Source organism: Hipposideros armiger, unplaced genomic scaffold (assembly GCF_001890085.2).
Source record: "Hipposideros armiger isolate ML-2016 unplaced genomic scaffold, ASM189008v1 scaffold_656, whole genome shotgun sequence".
In the NCBI taxonomy this organism is placed as follows: Eukaryota; Metazoa; Chordata; class Mammalia; order Chiroptera; family Hipposideridae; genus Hipposideros; species Hipposideros armiger.
Window position 1 is genome coordinate 530,726 of NW_017732006.1, and position 23,976 is coordinate 554,701.

At 34.6% G+C, this 23,976-nt stretch overlaps 2 protein-coding genes across 5 annotated transcripts in view; one reads left to right on the forward strand and one right to left on the reverse strand.

Moving 5' to 3' along the window:
• Nucleotides 1–15,742, forward strand: part of GNB4 (G protein subunit beta 4) — a 37,434-nt gene extending 21,692 nt beyond the window's left edge. For both annotated transcript variants that reach the window (XM_019626071.1, XM_019626072.1), the window contains 8 exons: nt 1,297–1,335; nt 2,069–2,175; nt 3,273–3,336; nt 4,842–5,004; nt 5,833–5,899; nt 6,004–6,205; nt 9,441–9,657; nt 13,334–15,742. In XM_019626071.1, coding sequence (XP_019481616.1) covers nt 1,297–1,335; nt 2,069–2,175; nt 3,273–3,336; nt 4,842–5,004; nt 5,833–5,899; nt 6,004–6,205; nt 9,441–9,657; nt 13,334–13,440 — 966 coding nt within the window. In that variant the 3' untranslated portion in view covers nt 13,441–15,742. The remainder of the gene's footprint in view (nt 1–1,296; nt 1,336–2,068; nt 2,176–3,272; nt 3,337–4,841; nt 5,005–5,832; nt 5,900–6,003; nt 6,206–9,440; nt 9,658–13,333) is intronic.
• Nucleotides 15,743–18,388: 2,646 nt separating this feature from the next.
• Nucleotides 18,389–23,976, reverse strand: part of MFN1 (mitofusin 1) — a 31,343-nt gene continuing 25,755 nt past the window's right edge. For all 3 annotated transcript variants that reach the window (XM_019626084.1, XM_019626085.1, XM_019626086.1), the window contains exons 17-18: nt 22,109–22,243; nt 18,389–20,503 (exon numbers count right to left, since the gene is read on the reverse strand). In XM_019626084.1, the coding sequence (XP_019481629.1) occupies nt 20,422–20,503; nt 22,109–22,243 (217 nt within the window). In that variant the 3' untranslated portion in view covers nt 18,389–20,421. The remainder of the gene's footprint in view (nt 20,504–22,108; nt 22,244–23,976) is intronic.

The window sequence follows — 23,976 nt, forward strand, 5'->3', positions numbered from 1 at the left end:
AACATAGTTGTTAATCTTTGTGACCTTGAATTAGGCAACAGTTTAATATGACACTAAAAGCACAAGCAACAAAAGAAGAAAAATAGGTAAATAGGACTTTATCAAAATTAAAAACTTGCATGTCATAGGACACTTTTGAGAAAATGAAAAGACAGTCTACAGGATGGGAGAAAACATTTGCAAATTATACATCTGATAAGGACTTAGTATCCAGAATATATAAAGAACTCCTTCATCTCAACAATTAACAAACAACCCAATTTAAAAATGGGCAAAGGATTTGAATAAACACTCTCCAAAGAAGATATATAAATGGCCCATAAGCACATGCAAAGATACTCCTAACATGAAAAGATGCTCAACATCACTAATCATTAGGGAAATGCAAATCAAAACCACTAGATACCACTTCACATCAACTAAGATGGCTGTAGTAATAGTAATGATAAAAAGAAGACAAGAACAGTGTTTTGGGATGTGAAGAAATTGGAACCCTCCTACATTCCCGGTGGGAACGTAAAATAGTACAACTGCTGTGAAGAACAATTTGACAGTTCCTTAAGTTAAACATAGAGTTACCATGTCAACCACCAATTCCACTCCTACGTATATACCCAGGAGAATTGAAAACATATGTACACACAAAAACTTGTACGTGAATTTTCAAAATATCATTATTCATAAAAGCAAAAAAGTGGGAAAACCTTAAAAATGTCCATCAATTAATTAATGGATAAACAAAATGTGATATATCCAAATAATGGAATATACTTGGCCATAAAATAAATGAAATACTGATACATGCTACAATATGGATGAACCTTGAAAACATACTAAGTGAAAGAAGCTAGACACAAAAGGTATTGTATGATTTCATTTATGAAAGAAGCCAGACACAAAAGGTATTGTATGATTTCATTTATGTGAAATGTTCAGAATAGGCAAATCCATAGAGATAGAAAGTAAATGAATGATTACCAGGAGATGAGGGAAGAGAGAATTGGGAGGTACAGGGTTTCTTTTTTGGCAGTGATGGAAATGTTCTGGAATTAGATAGTGGTGATGGTTGCACAACATCATGAATATACTAACCATTGAATTATACACCTTAAAATGATTTAAATGGTTAATTTTATGTTATGTGAATTTTATCTCAGTAAAAGTTTTTTAAAATAAAGATGATGTGGTACAGTAAAGAGTATATTTGCAAATCTACATTTTTCAATGAAAATATTTAAAATCCTGTCTAGTGAATTCCATGTCTAAATGTATTCTAATCATCTTTCTTTACTTCAGGATGCTAGGAAAGCATGTAATGATGCAACGCTTGTTCAGGTAAAGTTTTTTGTTGGTTTTTTTTTTCCATTTTAATAATTTACATGAAACAGCTTGACACTGATGTAAATGACATTCAGATTCTTCTTATTAGTATATAATTGAAAGAAAAATGAGATCTCTATTTAAAGACACTTTGTAATTTGTAAGATGATGTACAAGTGCTTTTCAAAGCATACGTGTTATAATAGAAGACTATAAAAATAAATACTGTAAAATATGTAGATTCTTATATGTTTCTTTTTAGGTAGCTTCTAATTCTTTTTGATATGCCCTGATTAAGCTTTTTTTCTTATATAAACTCTTCAGAAGTCTTAATTAGTTTAAATTGATAATTTCCATTAAGGAAGTACTTTATGTGCTTTACAAATATAAAACTGACTTTCTTATAGACAGTTAAATTCTAAATGTTTTACTCTTTGATCATCTATTATTAGATTTTTATTTGGGCTTTTTTTTTTTTAACCAAAGTTGGGGGCGTTGTCTATTCTTTTTAGTTAATAGTCTTACAGAAGATATTCTCACTGGAAGGTGTGCAAATAGCATAATTTTAAATTAATGATACTTTTTCTTGAACAACATATTGATCCTATAAATGACTGGAATTATACATATTTATATTAAATTACCTTCAATTGTTACAAATTTGTTCTTTGTTTGCTTTTTTGCCTATTAATTGTTTCTGCTTTATTTTCTGAGCTATAAAGAATAACATTCGTGTCATTTTCTAAAGATCACATCAAATATGGATTCTGTGGGTCGGATACAAATGCGAACAAGACGTACACTGAGGGGTCACCTAGCTAAAATCTATGCTATGCATTGGGGCTATGACTCAAGGTTTGTACCTGTCATTTTCAAGCTATCAGCAGAATTATTTTTGTTACAAATCATCATTTGCATTTTTTTAAACATTTTTTTTATTGTTAAAAACAAGCTATATTTATGAAATATTTGCAGAAAATGCATTCAATATGAATGCTTTGCTTTCACTAAAATGTTCTTTGACACTTTAAAAGTTTAGAAACCTTAACTATGAAAAATACATTTATTTACTTCTCAAAAGTACCCATTATCAGATTATTCAGGTAAACTGTTTAGGATTTCTTTTCTTTGCAGTGGGATATTATACTTTGTTTTTTGATATGCCAAAAGCAGTTCTATTGTATACTAACCTTGAAATTTTAATTAATAAGCAAATATTTGTTGAATGTTGCCATGGACAAGTTACTGGATATTGCTATAATTATTTGTTATCTAAATTCACAAAGGATGGGAGTACATATCTATCTTTAGTACTCAAAATTCCATTTTTCAAGATGCATTCCATTTTGCTCGACTACTGGATTAACTCAACTAGCAGTTATTTGTTTCTCTGTTACTTTCCTATGATGTGATTTTACACCACTCCTCTGACAATTTTCACTTACTTAATTTCTTATAAATATGTGTAAAATATCTTATCTCCACCACGTGGTAAAGGCCAAAGATAGGAGGTATTTCCTGTGTCATACCCATAACACTGCCTCACATTCACAGGCTCTCAGGTGATGTTTTTAGGTTGAATGAAATATGGTTGTTAGGCTTATATGTATTCTTATTGTCATTAAATTTAAATCAGTAAATACTAAACCAATCTGCTAATATCTACCAGCACCTTGAATAAGAACTAGAATATTGTCACTATGAAAATGTTGAATCATAACCAGAGACATTTTTAGTAATATGTCTTCATTTTGCTAAATTTTACGTTATGTTGAAAATGTTGGCATGCAGAATAAATTTTTTAAAGTTGGGAGACTATTTTCTGGTATCACGTTTTTAATTAGAAAAATTACGTTTTTCTTTTCTGAACTATTCTACATGAATACAATGCATAACTAATTTAAATTTCTTTTTTTCTCTAAGTGTCAAATTGTTTTTATTTCTTCTTCTAGGCTACTAGTCAGTGCTTCCCAAGATGGAAAATTAATTATTTGGGATAGCTATACAACAAATAAGGTAGAATTTCTTAATTGTCTTTTAAATAACTGTTTATTTGGTTTAATATCCACCAATTCATTTCCTTACTCTATTACTTCCAACTTTAATTTTCTTCTAAGATTAATTTATTTCATTTATTTTAATCTAGATCCTCTCTTAAGGCCTTGTTGTTTGGTTTTTTTTTTTTTTTAGCTGAGCCATCCTGCCACCTGTTGGCAGCTCCGCGGCTGCTCAGCTCGGGCTGACTCGAACCACTGTTGCTCAGAGCTCAAACTCTTGAGCGAGCTCTTAACCAACTGAGCCACTCAGCCGGCCCTTCTTGTTGTTTGGTTTTAATCTTTAGCCCCTTTTTTTTATTCCCAAGGCCAACTGCAGGGTTATTGTTCAATGTGTTTTACTGGAGTCTCGTATTTTAGAAAAGAGTGTGATTCAGTTTTACACATAAACAATTTAAAAAATTCCCATTTCCTAATGTGACAGTGACCCAGAGATTTTTATTTCTAGTTGTGGGTAAGCTAGAGTGCTAATGTGAAGCTTTTCTTTGGTTCACCCTAAGCATTGATTTGTGTTTCTAGACTGCTCAGAAGCGACAGTAGATTGGAGGCAAATTACAACTTGTTTGGATCTCTGGGTGAAAGCCAGTGGGTCCACCCGATATTGTCCCTGAAGGAATCCCTGATGTAAAGGTGTTGAGTGGTAGTGGAAAAGCTTCAGGAAAACTTTCACAAGTCAAATACCTCAAAAATATGCTTATATCACCATTTTTATTAAAGTTTTAAAAGTACTACTTTGTGAAGGAAATAGTATCTTCAGCCTGGTTTAGATTTTAAAGGTAGCTAAGACAGATTTGTATTATAACAGTTTTTCTATATGAATTGGCATTGAGCATGTCTTTCAAGTATGTTTTCCTAAAACTAAAAGAAAAATTGCCTTTTAAAGTTCTCTGTATGCCTCATTTAGCTTGCTATTCCTCAAGTGATTGGTGTTGGGTAACAAGGCACCAGGCAATGGTGTGAGATCAGTGTAAACTATTACTGTTGTTTAAATTCGAGTCCAGAGTATGTGCCCTGTTATTAGAAGGACCATCTCTTCATGGAAGAACCATTTTAATCAACTCTGATACCAGTATTATTCAGTGTTATGTTAGAGGAAATTCCTCTTTTGAGCACTACTGCAAAAACAATTTATCAGATTCTTTAATATTTTATAGGTAAGATTTCAAATTGCTATATTAGCATCAAAACATCCTATGTTTTGCTTCTCTTAAGAGAATAATTTCTGAAGAGTACTTAAATCCAAATTATTTGATAATAATATTGAAAACATAATAGGTATTTTAGTGTACATTAGTATTTCATGTTTCATTGTTCACTTTCTCAATCCATTGCATTCTTTATTTTTGCTTTAATTTTTTAGATGAATTTCATTTTTAGTAGGATTTGCTTCACTGTAAATAAGTTAGGAAGGTGACTGTTTTTGTAATCTTAGTAATATAGTTTTTGTGCATTGTATTTGTTCTACAGATGCATGCTATTCCTTTGAGGTCCTCTTGGGTGATGACCTGTGCATATGCTCCCTCTGGTAATTATGTTGCGTGTGGAGGACTGGACAACATCTGCTCCATATATAACTTAAAAACCAGAGAGGGAAATGTGAGAGTGAGCCGAGAGTTACCAGGTCACATAGGTGAGCTCTACTAAATATTGTCCTTTCCTACCAAGCTTGACTCCGCCTGAAGAATGGAGCCGATCAAGGAGAATGAGTGATAAATTGTGCTCAACTGGCTAAAGGATGAGTGCTAATCAAGCGGGAGTAGAAATTACTATGAACTAACTTTTTAGTATAACTGATGACCACAATTCTGTTTTTCTTAAAAAAGTATTATTTTGTAGAGATGATAAATTAGTGCAAAAAATTCAAATGATAATGAACAATACAAAAAGAAAGCAAATATTATTTTCTGGGATAGTATTTGGTTAGCAGTGTGAATTAGGAAATTTTGCCATGTATCAGGTTTCTGCATGTTCTAATTCTTGGCAGTACTATTTCACCGTGCTTTTTACAAAATCTCTATCATGGCATTTCCCTGCCATTTCCATGTTTTGAAACATTGGTGAATTCTAAACATTCAAATGCCACCTTTTTCATAAAGCCATCACTGAGGCGATGGTTCTCATTTCTCACCATACTTTTAACCTTTCTCCAAATACTTAATCCTGTCTGCTATGGATCATAGATGATTGTGTAAAGGAGTATCTCTCTCTCAGGTAACTGTAGTAGGTGGAAGGGTCTGTGTCTTACTCCAGTTTGTAAGAGAGTGCCCAACATGATACCACGGACACAGTAAATACCCAAGAGAGAGTTAGTTGAAGTAATTAAAAGTAGAACGACAGATGATACTGACAAACACTTGTTGCCCAAGTATTCGGTTTCTAAGACTATATATGAGTATTTCATATGCTAATTAAGGTACTCAATCAGTGATAACCTAAAATGTGTTTCTCTCTGCCGTAGGCTACTTGTCCTGCTGTCGTTTTTTAGATGACAGCCAGATTGTTACAAGCTCAGGAGATACAAACTGGTAAGTTTATTCCAGAAGAACACTGATTTGGGGGTTGAGGGTGGTCGAAGGAACTAATGTAAGAAGAGATAATAGTCATTATTTTTATTTACTTTTAATCACAGTGCTTTATGGGACATCGAGACCGCCCAGCAGACCACCACGTTCACTGGGCATTCTGGAGATGTGATGAGCCTTTCTCTGAGTCCTGACATGAGGACTTTTGTTTCCGGTGCTTGTGATGCCTCGTCGAAGTTATGGGATATTCGAGATGGAATGTGTAGACAGTCTTTCACTGGACATGTGTCAGATATCAATGCTGTCAGTGTAAGTGAATAGCATTTCTAAGGGAAATTTATTGTGCTTTTAAAGTCCTGAACTCTATAGCATGATTTTCACAACAAATTGCCTTCAAGAGTTCTTATAAATAATATGCTCTTATAACATTGAATCCCTAAATAGTAATGGTTTCATGAAAAAAAACAAAACAGAAAGGTTTTATCCACAGACCTAGGTCTCTCTGTGCAGGTGAGCAATACGTTTTATTTCCCAGTTGAGAGGAATGGATCATCTTAGCAAACAAGTTGGATATCCACAGCAGTGTGTTCAAGCTGTTCACAGTATTCCCTTATTATTCTTTTGATGTCTGTCAAATCTGTAGGATATCTCATTTATGATATTGGTAACTTGTCTGTTTTTTTTTCCTGATTAGTCTGGTGGTGTAGATTGAATTGTATGCCTCCAAAATGTATATGTTGAATTCCTAACCCCCAGTACCTCAGAATGTGATCTTATTTGATAGTAGGGTTGTTGCAGATGTGGTTAGTTGAGAGGTACTGGATTGGGGGCCCTTAATCCAATATGACCTGTGTCCTTAGACAAAGGAGAAAGTCAGAGACAGCAAGCATAGAGGGTTAGCAATGTGAAGAGATACAGGCTGAAGACAGCCATCTACAAGCCAAGGAGAGAGGCCTACCAGATCTTTCCCTCCCAGCTCTCACACACCTGGATATCAGACTTCTAGCCTCCAGAACTGTGAGACAATAAATTTCTTTGTTGAAACCACCTGATTTGTGGTACTCTGTTACAGCAGCCCTAGCAGATGAATACATTTGGCTAGAGGTTGATCAGTTTTATTTATCTTCTTAAAAAAACATCTCTTGTTTTCAGTGATTTTCTTTATTGTTATTCTATTTCATTGATTTTCACTCCGATCTTTATTCTTTCTTTTCTGCTGCTTACTTGTGTTTCATTGCTTTCCTTTGTCTAGTTTCTTAAGGTAGAAGCTGACAACATTGATTTGCAACGTTTTCCTTTTTCAAACACTGGAGCTTAAAGTTATAAATTTCTTTATAAGCATTGCTTTTGGCTACATCTCACAAATGTTGATGTGTTTCTGTGCACTTGAAACAAATCTGTATTCTCCTGTTATTGGGTGGAGAATTTCATAGACATCAATTAGGTCAAGATTGTTGAAAGTGTTATTCAAGTGTTCTGTATCCTTGCTGATTTTTGTCTGTTCTTTCTATTCACTATTGAAAGGGGGGTGTTGAAATCTCTAATTGTGCATTTGTACGTTTTCCTTGCCATCTCTTTGTTTTCGCTTTATGTATTTCAAAGCATGTACCTTTAGGATTGTTATGTCCTCTAATGAATTGATTCCTTTATCATTATGAAATATCCCTCTTTATCCCTGGTAATATTATTTGCTCTGAAATCTCTGCCTGATATTAATAGAACTACCCAGTTTTCTTTTGATTAGTGCTAGCATTGACGTATCTTTTTCCTTCCTTTTACTTTTAACCCATTTGTGTCTTTATATTGAAAGTGATTTTCTTATAGGCAGCAGTTGGGTCTTGCTTTTCTGTAGTCTGATGATTTGTGCCTTTTATTTAATAGTTTAGACCCAAAACTGAAATAAGAGTTGCATTTATAAAGTAGAAAAAATATTATTTGCAGGTGATGTGTTTAGCTACCTAGATATCCCAAGATAGAGTTCAGTGTATTTCCTGTATTAGAAAAACTATTTTAAAATCAGTAACTTTGCTATACCAATAATAGCCAGGTAGAAAATAGAAAGAAAATCCTATGGAGAACAGCAACAACAACTATAAAATAGACAAGGAATAAATTAGCAAGAAATGTGCAGAATCTTTATCATAAAACTTTATTGGTGAACTTTTATTTTTTAATGCCATATTCCTGAATGAGAAGACTGCATATGGTACACCAACCATTTATTCTACCAACTAATGTTCAGATTTAATACAAATTTTAATCAAAACCCAAGTGGATCTTTTTGAGATGAGTCAGGAACATGGAGAAAAGGGACTTGATAAAATGTCTGTGAAACTCAAGTGGAAAAGAGAGGACAGACTGATGCAGAATAACAAGAGTGTTTTGCCATGCCAGATAATAAAATTTACTATCAGGTTATAATAATTAAAAAAAAAAGGCAGTGTGATACAGGTACAAGAAAGGACAGACGGCAAACTCATAACTAACATTTTGGTGTATATAAGACTAGTGAATTAGAGATGTAGCAACAAAATGAGTAAAATAATGATTATTTAATTAACAGCTGGTACAATTGATTAACTATTAAGAAAATTAAGTTAGATCCTTACACTGGGTGCTGTACATCAAATAAATACCAGATGGATAAAAAACTAAGATGTGGAAAATGAAATTATTAAAAAAAGAAGCTAGAAGGAAGTATAATTGAACATGAGATAACAGCCAGGGAAAGGATTTTGTTTATAAAAAGGACGAAAGAAATCTCAGAGGAAAAAAGAAAATTTGACTAAAAATTAAAAATTGCGTTAGTTTTAAAAAGTAAGCAATATTAGAAGGCAAATGATAAACTATAAAATATGTGTAACAAAACAAATTTATATTCTTCATTTCATTCCTACAAATCAACAAATTACACATAAGTACTAACAGCACAGTAAAAAATAAGCAAAGGTCATGAACAGTCAGCAAAAGTAATACAGATGGCCATTAGATATATGGAAAAAAGTTCTTTCCTCTTTATAAAAAAATCAATGTTGAGTAGTGGCCAGTATCTGTGAAAAGGGATTCACAAACTAATAATGGATAGTTTTTGTTGTTGTTGTTTGGTTTTTTTTACTACTAGCGTATCTTTATAACCAGCCTAGCTGGAATGATTCATGTTCTCTCTCATAGAATCTTTCCTATTTATTTCTCATAATGGGATTTTGAAACCTTTCTTTAAGGGTACACATATATAAATTCTATAAATAGTCATATTTGATTTATGTTTTAATAAGACATATGGAGGATCAGAGCCAGTATTTACTGAATACTTGCTATGTGCTAAACAATGGGTTGTGTACTTGGCCTGTTATTCCCTTCAATCCTAACCAACACTCTAAAACTGAGACTAAGGCACAACATGTTTAAGAATCTTTAGTATCCGGTGAGAAGCCAAGGTGGAATTTGATTCTAGGTTTGTTTTACCCCCTAGCCTATTATTACACTGCCTCACATGATTTTTGTACATGTCTATGAAATCAATGTTTGTTGCTTTTCTCTCTAGTTTTTCCCAAATGGATATGCCTTCGCCACTGGCTCTGATGATGCCACTTGCCGTCTCTTTGACCTTCGTGCAGACCAAGAGTTATTACTGTATTCTCATGACAACATCATCTGTGGAATCACCTCTGTAGCCTTCTCAAAAAGTGGGCGCCTCCTGTTAGCTGGTTATGACGACTTTAATTGTAACGTATGGGACACACTGAAAGGAGATCGTGCAGGTTAGTAACACTAAGTCCGCATTAGGTTGTGGGTTTGGTAGGAAATGAAGAGTTCCCATCAGTTGTTTGAGGCCCCTGGAGACCGTGGAGCTGAGGAACGGCAACCCAGCAGTTCTAACTCATGGTCACTGTACCCCTTTGAGTGCAGTCACAGGGCATAAACCAGTTAGATTTCTGTTTTCTGAAGAGTTAACATCTGTTCTGTCATAGTTTCTTGTTTGATACATTTTGATATAAATGTGAACAGTGAATATAATTCGGTGTGGTCTTTTCCAAATTATCATTTTCTTATAACCTGACAGGAAGCATTGTAACTGCTACGAATCATCTTCCTTCTGGAACAGATCTTCACCTGGACAGGACATACTCACTTGTCTTCCCTTTGCAGCTTCCAAAATATTGTTATATATACCGGTACATCGAATGATATTGGGGATGGGCAATAACAAATTACACAGAGTGATTTCAATTTTTTTTTAATTAAAGTTATACTTAAGGAATGGAATAGTTCTACATAGCTTGTGACCAAATCATAGTTCTCTGACCCCCAACCCATATTTTCTGCTTCTGAAGGTAGCTTAACTTTCAGGCATTATCTGTTGAGGGTTCGGCTTTAACACGACTCTCCCCACCACATCCCACGCAACCCCAGCTTCCCATCTTCCAATTTTTCCCATTTTGTTTAAAACATCAGTCAGTGTTTACATAGTTATAACTTTTTAATAGTATTTACTGCTGAGCAATGAGGTATATACTATGATTTCTTTTGCTATGCAGCCCTTTTTACATTCTCTAGGGTTAAATTAATTTTTTGGCTTATATTCTTAGTTTTGATGTACTCTTCACTAATTAATCTTCAGCCTTTCTGCCAATTTTGATATGTCTTGGAGTAGATCCATTTTCATCCATTGTGCTGGGTATTCAGTGGACCTTTTCAATCTGGAAACTTATACCCTGTAGTATTAGAACGTTTGGGGGTTTATTTAATTGCTAGCATTTCTTCTCCAATATCATTCTTTCCAGAACTCCCATTATTCTGATGTTTGACTTCCTTGGATTTTCCTTAGACTTTATTATATTCTATTTTCCATCTCTTTTTTTCCCTTAATGTTCTGGGAGAAATCCTTGCCTTTTTATTCAGTGACCTTTCTATTAAGTTTTGATTTTTCATTTTTGTGACCATCTTTTTGAGATATTTTTGTTAAGGCACCCATTCTTTTTTTCATGAATAAAGTCTCGTTTCTCTGAGGTTACTAATGAAAGCCAATTTTGCAGTTTTCCTCTTCGAGCATAATCTTTCGTATTTTCCAAGTTGCTTTTATTTCCCCTCTTCTTATTTTTTAGCCCCATCCTTATTTTTAGAGTATTTCCTTAAAACTCTGGTCACTCTCAGCTTGTTTCGTGCTTAGCACTGTTTGAAAGCCTTGTGCACGTGGTTGGGGTGTATTGCCTGTAGGCCTCACTGAAGGATAATCTGGCCAGACTTTCATTGGGGAACCGCTGTTAGATCTTATGGACTTTTTTCCCTTGGGCTTAACAAAGTTCTCTGAGATAGATTTTCTACTTTTCTACTTGACATGTAAAAGCTCGCTGCCAGTTTTGGGGCTGATTTCAGCAGGAAATGTGGGGGGCAAAACAATTAGCAAGTAATGTTTCTTTATTCCCCCTTTTCAGCACTGTTTCATCAATCTCAACTGTGCCCATTTTCTCCCTTTTTTGCTCTCTTTAGCAAGTAAGTCTCTAATCTCATGCCCTGTTGCAGGACGATCACTCACCTGACTGAAGAGTGGAGAAAGTTCTTGGGGAGTCTGTTTCTGGACACTTTTTTTTTTTTTTAAGATTTTATTGGGGAATTGGGAGAGAGGAACAGCCAAGTTGTTGTCCTTCAGTCTTAGTTGTGGAGGGCGCAGCTAGCTCAGCTCCAAGTCCAGTCACCATCTGGCCACTCGTCGGCAGCTTGCAGCCTCTCAGCTCAAGGTTCAGTGTTCAATGTCAGTTGCGGGTGGGCATAGCCCACCATCCCATGCGGGAGTCAAACTGGCAACCTTGTTGTTAGGAGCATGTGCTCTCACCAGCTGAGCAATCCTGCCACCTGTTGGCAGCTCAGCAGCAGCTCAGCTTGGGCACAGCTCACTGGAACATGTGGAAATTGAACTGGCGACCCTGTTGCTCAGAGCTTGCGCTCTTAACGAACTGAGCCATTTGGCTGGCCCGCCCCTGGACACTTTCTAATACAGTCCTAGTTTGCCTCAGCGTTGCCCCTACAGGTTCCAGAGAGGCCTCGTACCACTAGTATCTGACCCTTTCGGAGGTTCTGCCATGTAATTTTGTTTCTCGGCTTACCAGACCATTTGTTATGAACTCAGCATTTTAGGGTCCACTGAAACAGTTCCTACCATCCAGTTTATAAAATTTTGTTGCCATTGCCTGCTCTCATATCCTCACTGCCCTTGTGGGGTTTTGTCCTTACCCATTTAAACTCCTATACAGTTGTTGAGGTTTCCAGGGGAGTGAAAGGAATATCAACATCCCCAGAAATAATTTTCTACAACCTAGAGATTGTAGAAAAGTTCACAGTTTGCATTTTGCAAGTATACTTTTGCAGATATTCTGTTGTCCAAAGCCAATTACGTGTTTTGCCTGGATCAAATCAATTAGTATCCATAACAAAACAAAAATGTGTTTGTTTTCCTTATTTTTGAACATACACTTGAGTTTTAGCTTTGCTTTGCTTACTGGTTGGTTTTAAGGTGGCTCAACTGGATACTTTCACCTTAAAGTTGAATCGCTGCTTATTCTCATACTAATGCACTGTCCTTTCCAGTGTGTCTTGGAGTATTTAGCCACAGTTTTCATTTTTGTTATTTTAACACATAATGATAAATTTGCCCATTGCCGTGTTACCATACTGGACGTGCTACAGAGACTATTAAAGAGTTAGACAAGATGAACTTCTGTTCCTGAGGTTGGATGAAAATGCTTGATTATATATAGAGAGAACACAAGCTCAAACACAGTATTAAAGAAAAAATTCTTGTGAGAATTTGATACATTCTATTTTCAAAAATCTTTACATTTCTCATTTTCCTTTCAAATATTTGGGAATATTTCATTTTATCCTGTGTGGTAATCAGAATGTTGAGATTAATATACAAAAGAAACTAAACCTAAATTGGTTTGATGGTTTCAGAAAATTATAATCAAAACATTCCAGCATTTGGTGGTTAACAGAAGTAAATAAATTATGTTGGTATTTTTGGAAGTGGTGATATAAGGCAACTTTGTTCGTTTGTTTTTGTTGTTCTTGTGGTAAAAGACTACTTCACTGAACATCATTTAAAAGTTTGTTTTTGTTGAAAATAGCATAGCTCAGTGGCAAAATACGGAGGGGTATCATGAACTTATTAGAGATGTAGAATACTAAATAGCCTATATCTTTTCCTACATATAAGAACACATAATTATGAAATAGTTTTTCAAAATGAGTAACACGGTTTGATGCGTGTGCCAAAAATTCGTGCAGTACAAAGAATTGTACTTTACTTATATGTCCAGCTTATCCCCGCACTCAGTTCCCTCACTCAAAGGAAGCACTCTTCCTGATTGTTGACACATACACGTGTTTAATTCAAACACTTGCCCGTTGCTAACTTTTTATTGAACTTTTGTTTTTCAGGCGTTCTTGCTGGTCATGACAACCGTGTCAGCTGTTTGGGTGTAACTGATGATGGCATGGCTGTGGCAACAGGCTCTTGGGACAGTTTTCTTAGAATCTGGAATTAACAGTGCATACAAATTTTCTGTTTTCCATTGATATCTGGAGAAATCAGTGCTACAGCCCATAGCTGTGAAAAAAAATTCTACCTTATATTTGCAGGTGAAGATTTTTCTATTGAGATTATTATATAGAAAAAGCAGCTTTCAGTAAACTACAAAACAAAAAAAGATGAAAAAAACAAGGCAAAGGTGCTTGCTGAGATCAAAAGGACCAGTGTATTAATTTGAGGAGTTGAGCTAATTTAACCTTGATGAATTTTTGCTTTTCTAAATTTAATTATTTTCTTTGTGTAGAACAACATGTACACATTATAGTAACCTATCATGTTGGTATTTGCATTTTTAAAGAAGTACATTTTTAACTTTGTATACATAAGAAATGTCACATTTTTGAGTTTTGTAATGGAGAAACCAGGCACAGTAATAGATGGCAGTAACACCATATGTATGTGTCCTCATGTTTCAAGAAAGTCTCCTTGAATTCTAACCTTCCTTTTTAATCTAAGAGAGATTCTGGTTGCTTAATGTTTAAGAATACCAACAGCTAGGTACCTCTGAGGGGAGTCCTTTTGAGTATCATTAGTTTCTGGTGCATCCTTTGCCATCCTGTTAATTTAAATAAGTGCTCAATTTCAGTGCTTTGAGGGGGAGATAATCAGAAGGCCAGGGAATAGGATTTCATTCTGAAATTTTAGCCATATATAAGAAACTTATTATATAAATAGGTAGACAGCAATCACATATAAATGGTTCTTGGCATTTTAAAAAGCAGATTATGATCAAATGACACTTTAAGTAGCCCTGTAAACAGTGAGACTTTCCTATTGATTTCAGATTCTAGAACTGAGTTTGTAGAGTGTACTCATTTCAGAACATTCATCGATGAACATTTGGATTGTCCTTGAATCTGAATAATTTTTCTGAATTTCTCCGTCACAATGTATCTAGATAGGAAATATGACAGTGTTGCATTTTTCAAAGTGTAAAATCTGGCCAGTCATTAGACCTGATTGGTTATAGTTGTAACATGGTGGTGTTATGAATTTAAGTTCACATAATATAAAATCTGAATTGGTGTAAATTGTGACTTCAAAGGGAACCTTTTAAAAAAGGAAATATTCAAGCTCTGTGCTCTTCTGTTGTATTTCTTCCCTTAGCACAAAATACTGGTTTCTAAGTGGCATGGCTTTGCTTAAAAAAATAGCTAGACCCAAGCAACTCCATTTTAAGTCAAAAGAAAAAGTCTAAGGCAGTTCTTAGGAAAATACTGAGTCAGAGGAAAATACTAAGCAATTCATTTCCCTGCTTGTCAATGGTCTAATAATGTGTCTATTACTAGAAAGGGCCCTCCTACTTTTAAACAAAAATATTTTTCCCCTTAGATTTTCTTCTACAAATAAATCTAAATGATTGACAATGGAAGATTGTTAGTCTTGCTTGATGGTGAAGTCACGGGTTGTTCTGATATATAGAAGTGCATTGTGTTTTGTTAACTCAGTCAACTGTTAGTTACTGGTGAGATAGGTCTCTAACTTTTAAGATCACCTGTAACCCTAACCTAAATACTCCTAAATTTTACATGCCAATTTTCATTTTTATATTGTGAATATGCTAATAAGTATATTATTCACCAACTATAATGAAGTCATTGTCGGTTTTGTTTAATACCAAGTGACAATAAAAAGAATAAAATAAAGGAAGATTAAGATACAGGACCCTAAAAAGGTGTAAATGGCAGTCAAGAATGTATATTTATACACATAGATTTCTATGAACTTTTTGCTGTTAATGTTTGTAGACTATATCACTTCATAAAGAGCAGCTCTTTTACGGTGAGAATATTTTAAAGGAACATACTCATTTCCAAAAGAAAGGGAGGGGGTGAGGGTTTGCCATGTAGTTCAGCAATTCGTTCCAAAATCCTGTTCAAGAAAGCACTTCTGCTACGTGCAGAATAGCCTTATATAGAGTATCTCCTGTACTTTGAAAGTTATTCTAGGAACAAGATAGTCACAGAGGCACAGACTACAAGAATTCTATGATCTTAAACATGTTGATAAAAATCATTTAATGTTGATTAAAGTTCCTGTAAATAGTTTTAAAAGCAATTCTCATAATTAAATATGTACTAGGCAACTGAAAACTACCAAGATTGTGGCTAATAATACATATGACCAAATGATGACCTCATTGCCACATTAACTTACTAGCTTGCTTTTGAGTGCTGTGCGTTCCAGTTGCTAAATATATTTACTTGCAGTTTGAGTTCAGTTGGTTGTCTATGTAATTGATTTTTGTAAGACTTCCTGAAATCAACAAGAGTGTATAATTTGAAAAATACTGTATAGTTTCAATCTTAGTTTAAGACTTAAAAATATGGCCAAATGTACTTTTAGGGAATTTGCATCGTCAAGAATATTGCAGTTATGTGATGTCTATTAACTTTTTTTTACCTTAAAAGATACAAATACCATATTTTCCCATGTATAAGACGCTCCCATGAATAAGACACACCTTAATTTTGGGGCCCGAAATTTGAAAAAAAAAATGTATTACATGAAGTTTTTGAACTCATTTATTCATCATAAAATTCATACAACTCATCACTGTCAAAACTCCCAACCATTAGCTTGTCCTCATCTGTGTCTGATGACGAATCACTCTCTTCATATATTGCCTCGTCCTCAGTTCCATCTATGGCATTTGAAGTCTACAAGCACTGTATAAGACACACCCAGTTTTTAGACCCCAAATTTTTCGCAAAAGGGTGCGTCTTATACATGGGAAAATATGGTATGTGCCTCAGCAGGTTAATCTGTACTGTTTAATCACTTCATAAAGAGTAGTTTTTAGAGATCTGGCAAGAATAAAGGCATATATTCTTTTCTAAAACAAAGTAATAAATAGTGACCTGCCATTGTGATTTACCAAATCATCCCAAAACCTGCTCAAGAAAGCACGTCTTGCTACCATGAGCTAGGTCTCTCCCTAGCTCATCTTTTTATAGCTGTGATTCCGTGGTTACACACACCATACTGAGTTCCATCTTCACACAGGCAAAGATTTCAACTACAAGAGAGACTAGGAGGTGGTTCTTGTTTAAATTTAGACTCAGCTGAACTGAGTAATACTGCATGATGATAGTACTAGACTCCTAGATATGATGGATGTAGGTGCTTCTGGAATATGGGGTAAGCAATTTTCAAGTTAACCTATTTAAACAGAAATGGATCTTGATGTCTCCAAGTGACAAAAAGACATTTTTAGTGTTAAGAAATACTGTATCAATATTATATAACTGACCTTTTCCAGTACTTTTGAGATCTTAGATTTAATAATAAATTAAGACTTTACCTGCTTTAAAAGTGAAAACCTTCAGGGAAATTTATGCTTTGATTACTGGTGAAATGTCTCACATTTAAAATCGTAACACAATTGAATACTTATGGCTTGTGTTTAAACTTCTGGAAACTGATTAAACAATTTCCCAAGTGGGCCTATCATCATTTTAATCATGATGTCCTTTCTAGAATCTTTAGGGTGTGAGTCAGGCTAAAAAAATTTAATTAAGTACTATGCTTAGCTTCTAGTTTCCTTTTAAAAGGCCCACAAGCTAGACCATCTTTCTTGTGAGAAAGGGTAGCAGAATGAATCAAGTTGGTATTTTAAATTAGATTAAGTAGAATGTAAAGTACACTTCATATTTTCTAGTTTTTCTCCCACTGTTCATTTTGAGTTGCCTTAAATTCAGTGCTATATTTAGAAAGATACTGGTTCCCATAGGTACTCATGAAAATGGTTTGTAGTTGAATGTCTAAGCTAGCACTGTGTTTTAAAAAGTAATTTATTAATCAGATTGATGGTACACCTTGTATTTAGCAAATCTGTTTGCACGTTAATAAAATTTCTAAGTTTCTTTCTTAAATCCAATTATTGATCCTATAAATGTTATGATGCTGCAGCATTATGAAAAAACTGGTTGTGTTTTAACTGGTGTTCAATGTGCCCCACAAAAATCTTACATCATGTATTTTTCTTAATAGAAAACTTCAACGATATACCGGTAGATATTTTAAGCCTGTCTTTTATACAATGGTGCTCTATCCTACTATTTTCTTTTCAAAGAAGCGTCTGAACACTTGTATTTGCATCTTCTTATCCAAAGGCACCCACATCTAAGTGGGTTTATAAAGTTAATAAAATGTTTTTCTTCACCTAGAATGGTTTCTACACACTTGTGGCCAATAGACTCAGAACATCAGTAGTATGACTATGGGGAAGGTGAACCTACTAAATTAAAGCTCTTATAAAAGCTTTAAACCAAACAAATGATGGATTTGTACCATGATTTAACAGTATTCTTTGATCTTTCTTACACAGTGATTCATTCCTTTATTTGTACTGTAGCTCTGTGAAATAATATTGCTGTGAATTCATATTGTAATCAATAAAGTACTTTAACCAGATTTCAGATAGCATGTTTTAAGTTAATTTTAGTAGACTGAGTCATTATTAAGTCTCAGAACTATCCTCCAAGCCCAATATTTCATGCTCAGCCCTGGTTCCTTTATCTAAACATTGGCCATGGGCTGCCGGAGCAGGGACGAGATTGGAGTGGTCCTGACCCTGTACTTTAAGAACTATGTTAGCTTACTCTTCAAGGGCCACAGATTTTCATTAAAAGGCAAAATCAAGTCATTCTTTCCCTGGAGCTCCCTTAGGATAACTTAGTTTCCTTCTGTGTAATTTTTAAGTAAACAATTCTATTGCTTATACTACTGGTTAAGTTTTTACTTTCATCACCACAACCTTGTGGGAGGATGATTAAGACTTTCAACACCAGGCCAGGTGTACTAAATGAGTTAAAATCAAAAGACGATCCAGTCTACCCAAGGAGCTTATACACCTCCCGTAAAAATTAAGAGTAAAACTCACTAAATGCCAGTATAAATGCTATATTTATCAACTATCAGGCAAACAGGTTTTATTTTTACCTTATAAGCTTGCATACTTATAAAATAGTAGTTTGTAAAAAGTTTGAGGTTATACAAAGTTTATAAATAATCCTGCAACACACATAGTTGAACAATAACTCTGAACTACATCAGCTGTAAATTACATAATTTCTGTAGAATTCACGGGCTTGGCCGTAGGTACACTTACCTCTAGGCATAAAGATTGAGTTTCATTATTTTAGTGTTCCATTTCCAACATTCATACATTTTCAAACTTGACCAGGTGGAACTGCATTCGAACTAGTGATGGAAAACTTACTACAAACTTACTATACCAGGACTACAATTCCAGACGTGCATTGGGATGACCTGGGGGACTTGTTACAATATAGGTTTCTGGTCCCCAAACCTAGTGTTTGATTCAGTAGGTCTGCGGTGGGATCCAAGAATGTGCATTTCTTACAAGTTTACTGTTGATCCAGGGATCAAACTTGGAGAACCACTGAGGTATGCTAATGAGGTGAGACCAAACCATTATGCTGTTAAGTTCAAATACTTTGTATAAAGATTAAGGCCTTGAACTTGGAACCTAAATTAGCAGTAAGCAGTCTCAGGCATCAGTGTCATGTTGCAGGTGTTAACGTGATCCCACGTGGTAGCTTGTACCATCTTTTGGTTATAAAGCAACAACAAAAGCTGTAAATTAATATTTATTTGACACTGCATCCTATTATCTGACTGGCATAAAAAATATTTTTGAAAGGCTTTTATGTTCTAAATAATGTTGCACCTGTTGTGAAAAGACAGAATAGCATCCAGGAGCCTTAAAGGCACAGAAAAGGAAGTACTGAGTATTAGAAGAGCTTGAAATGCTATCCTTCCCATGGAAAAGAAGCATGACTACACTTGGCCAAATGCACTGTGTCCTCCGTGATTGTGCATTTCTAACAAGCATCTAGGTGATGCCAATTTGGTGGTCCTCAAGACTACATTTTGCATAGCAAAGCCCTAGAATGTCATTTTTTAATGTTTCCACATTAAGTTTCAATTAGTTTTAAACACAGAAACACAATACTTGAATCCATAAACATTTCATTAAGCTAAAAAATACAGTGATAATTTTTAACAGTGCCCTGGCAAATTCATACAATTAAAAGTAAACCCACCAGGGGGCAGGGTGCAGGGAGAAGGGGTGGGGGGAGCAATCCAGCAGTTCAGCCAATACCTTCTGAAGAACAGTCTGTATACAACAGTAACCACCCCAAACTCAAACCTCCCATATCTTTGGCTATTTTTATCACTTCAAACTTTAGTCCTAATACTGAGATAGGAAGCTTTCTTTACTGTGGTCACAGCAGAAGCTGGAAATGTTTCTTGAGAAACATATCAGGAAGCTATTTAGACCCAGATACTTTTAGTAGAGGCTATTTAGAATAAATTTATACTGCTTTACATCAGTTTTAATGGGAATAAAAGGAATAAAAACAGCATATTTATTAGTGGTTTATATACCTACCAGAATGGCAAGCGACTGTAACTTGCATAAATAACACAAGAACATTCCACATTCTCTCTTGGTGGTTAGAGCACTCAATGCAGTTTATAAAAGAAAAAAAGTGACTATTCCCATTAGACATCAAAAATTAGTTTTGAGAAAGATGAAAGGAGTATTCTCTAACTCCTGGATGCCAGGAAGCAGTTTTTCAGTATCAGAAACGAAGAAAGCCCTAATTAAGAGCAAGGCCCCACCCCTCAGGGGTCACACAGTTGGTTCTGTTGCTTTTAACTAATTCATTACTTTAACACATCCAACAATTTCACCTTTTCTTTACCCAAAATTAAAACTCAAGAGACATCATAACACTCTTTAGAAATGCAAACACCCTGAGATAGATCATTACCAGAATCTACACAAGAATTTGCTATTTAGGTACAGTGAGTACAATTCATATGTAGTCATTTCATAAAAATAACTGTCCCAAATCATCCAAGTTCCAGTCTCCTATGATGATCACCAAAGCGATCTCTATGGTTAAGATTCGTCTTCATTGCTTGAACGTAGAAACTGCTTAGTAAAATTCTCCAGCTCATTTTTAAGTTGAACAGCTTTATTTCTAATTAAAAAAAAAATGAACAAAACCATCTAATTATCATAAAGGTCAGTGAGAAAAAAATGCATTCCACCTAACCTTAAAAATAAAAAAACACTAGCCAGCTGCTGCTACATTTACCTGAACTCAGATTAAACTATTAACAACCCTTTTTTAGAGTATTTATTATATGTGCTACTATAGCTTTACAGTAAACACAGGTTCCGATGTCCAGGACATAAAAGAATGAAAAGCATAGGAGGCAGTGGAGGCGTATCACCTTACATGGGAGTTATAGCCCAAGTCACGTACAATACTAGAATCATACTTGATGCAGACAAATGCCAATAAAAAGAGGAAAACAGGAACTAAAACTGACAGAGAACACAGATCTGTGTGTCCCATTCTCATAGTAGGCCAGGACACAGACACATACTTAAATGAGCTTCTCCCTTTCTTTTTATCTTGGTCTTTTCTTTTGTTGTTGCGTGCATATGCTCGAGGTCATGTAAGTTAAATGTACACATGAATGCCACTGTATATTTCTTCAGACAATCTCCTTAAGTACTAAGTAAATTAAATTCTATCTGAATGGCTGAGCCTTAGCTAGTAACTGCAGATTGCAACTATTATGGTATTTGTTATTTAAAATTTTCCTGTTAGAAAAAGGAAGAATTAGCAGATCAAAAATATTCATACTGATCAAGTCAGTCCTGCCAACATCAGGGAGCTACATAAATGACAATAATCTGTTTTATCATTTATGTTTTCCTATAATAAGATGAAATGCCATTTAAAAACCTACCTAGGTTAACAAAAAAACTTCCATTGGATATAGTTTCACCAAATTTCAAAGGCTGTATCTGGAATGATCTTACCTAAAAGAGCAATGGAATATTTGGAATTCACTTGGGTGTGTTTGGGTGTATGGAAGGAGCTGAGGTCCAAGGGACAGGTAGTCATCTCCAGAGATACTGAAACTGATGTTCAATGAGAATGTGACTGCTGATCAGATTAAGACACCATTGAGAGATACTACCATAGTGAATACATGTCCCCAAATTCAGGTTCCAAGGGCAGTCTCTCCAATTTGCAGGCATTGCAAACCGCTCTTATATGGGGGATTGTATGTGGCATGTGCCCTGGTAAGTAGCAGCAGGAATTAAATGATGCTTAAGGATTCTCCCAGACTCATAAACCAGCAAATGGGTAATAAAGCTGAAAGTTAAGAACTGCCACTGAGTACAGACCATCTGGTGATACTTCTGGTCTTGTAACCAAAAGCAAAATTTATTTATACCCCAAAGAATCCATGATAAATCATATTAAACCATAATTCCACATTATAGTAGGATATTTTGTTTACTTTTGTTGCTTCAAATTTAAGTATACTCAATAGTCCTGAGTAAGAATGGAAGTTATGGGTCTTGGATATACATGACTAAAAACTCATACTTTTAATTACAGAACTTGTGCTCTCAAAAGGGACTAATATAGCTTAAGAGAGTTGTAAATTTAGATTTAAAAAATTCTATTTACTTCAGATGTTTTTTCTTGTTGAAATTAGCTTTCATTGAAATTGCAAAACTATGCAATTAAATATGGGATGACAAAAAATGGTTCAAATACCTTAAAAGCTTTGAATTATTTTGTATTTCCTCCAATTGATCGATCTCTTTGGAAAATCTAGCAATTTCTTCTTCTAGATGTTTTTGTGTAATATCAACTTGTTGGCACAGACGAGCAAAAGTGGTTGCCATTTCCCTTAAAATAAAAAACATTTTATCAGCAATCAGAGTGTCTTTTAAAATAAATAGGCTTTCATTTAAAGCTTATAAAAAGGAGATCACAAGATAAAAAACACTTAAAACATAAGGTATCAAAGAATAAGAACAAGGTGCTAAGAATAGTGTGGGGAGGGTATGGCACTTGTGAGCTTAATGACTGTGGGCTTAATTTCATCTGGCCTCAAGACGAATGCTCAACAGGCGATATTACCTCTGCTACATGTTATGAATATTAAAAGATATAAAAAGGCAAGAGATGGGTATATTTCTTCAGATGCCTTACTTTTGTCTCCTATTCATAAAAATAATTACTGAGACCAGGAAAAACTTCATGAACTCCTATAACTTAGGCAAAAATACTTTAAATCATGGCAACATTTAACCATACATCTAGAACCAATAGGTTACATTTATTTTGTTTGCTAGTTAATATGTTAGCATTGGCAAACATTATGTTTATATGTTGCAACTGGGAGCATGCCTAGTAGGTGTCTATCTCTAGACTATGATTAAACAACTTTCTCATCTTCCTCTTCAACTATTCTTCTGTGCATCTTCGTCTTTGCCCTGGTCTTTTTCCTCTCCATTCTCTCCACATCCCACCAATTACCAATATTAGACAAATGAAGCATCTTTCATTATTTTAATATTTTATTAAGTTAATATTTTGTCAATATTATTTTAACTGAGTAATTAGTTAAGGCTGCCTCCATTAGAGTGTAAAGTCCTCTAAAGAAAAGGATCAAGTTATCTTTAACTTTTTTTTCCCCATACCTCTAGCATAGTTTTCATCACATGGTAGGCAATTAACAAATGTTTGATGATCAGATGAATGGAAAATTTCATTAATTTTGTTTTTACATAAGTGAACCTCAGCTGCTTTCTGTTGGAGGTCCAGGTATCTTCCTTAATATTAAAATTATATAAAATAGCTCAATTAATATTTGGTGAATGAATGAATGAACTAAATCAGTGGTCTCAAATCCATGCCCTCATTGTTTCCATTCTCTATAGCTCTATGTTGGAACAGGCTTTCATCTTGTATCTGAAACAGTATAAGCTCCCTGCAAATTCTTGTCTCCTTAATCTAAACCATTCTACATCACACCATTGCAAAGTTATTTGTTCTAGAGCTAAATATTAACGACTTAACTCCCAGGAGTCCTAATTATCCAACCCCCTGCCCTAGAGTTAGGTTTATACTCGAATGTACCCCCCTTATATACACAGCTCTCACTGAAATTCTCTCATGTTTCTGAACACATTCCTTTTCCCCTACCCTCTTGCCTTCAGTTTGAGTTTTCTATGCCTAGATCGTCCTATTCTGCACATTCTACCCCTCCTCTAGGAAACCTTTATTGATCCACTATGCTTCATGATTTGATTCTAGAGCCTCACATTATGAAGCTATCATATTACTTATCACATTTTATTATACTTACGTACATTATTTCTTCTATTAACTTGTAATTGTCTTTAGCTCAGAGAACTTTTTAATTCACCTCTCAGTAGCATTAAAATACAGAATATTATATGCACTGACTTAACTGGAGTTCTACATAGTTTTACTAAATCAATGAAACAAGTATTTAAGATACATGAAAGAAGACACTCAGTGGACCCAGGTATTTATTATAACAAAATGTGTTCGCATTGTGGTAATTTTTTGAGCTATATTCTTATCAGTGCATTGTTTGCATATATGTCATA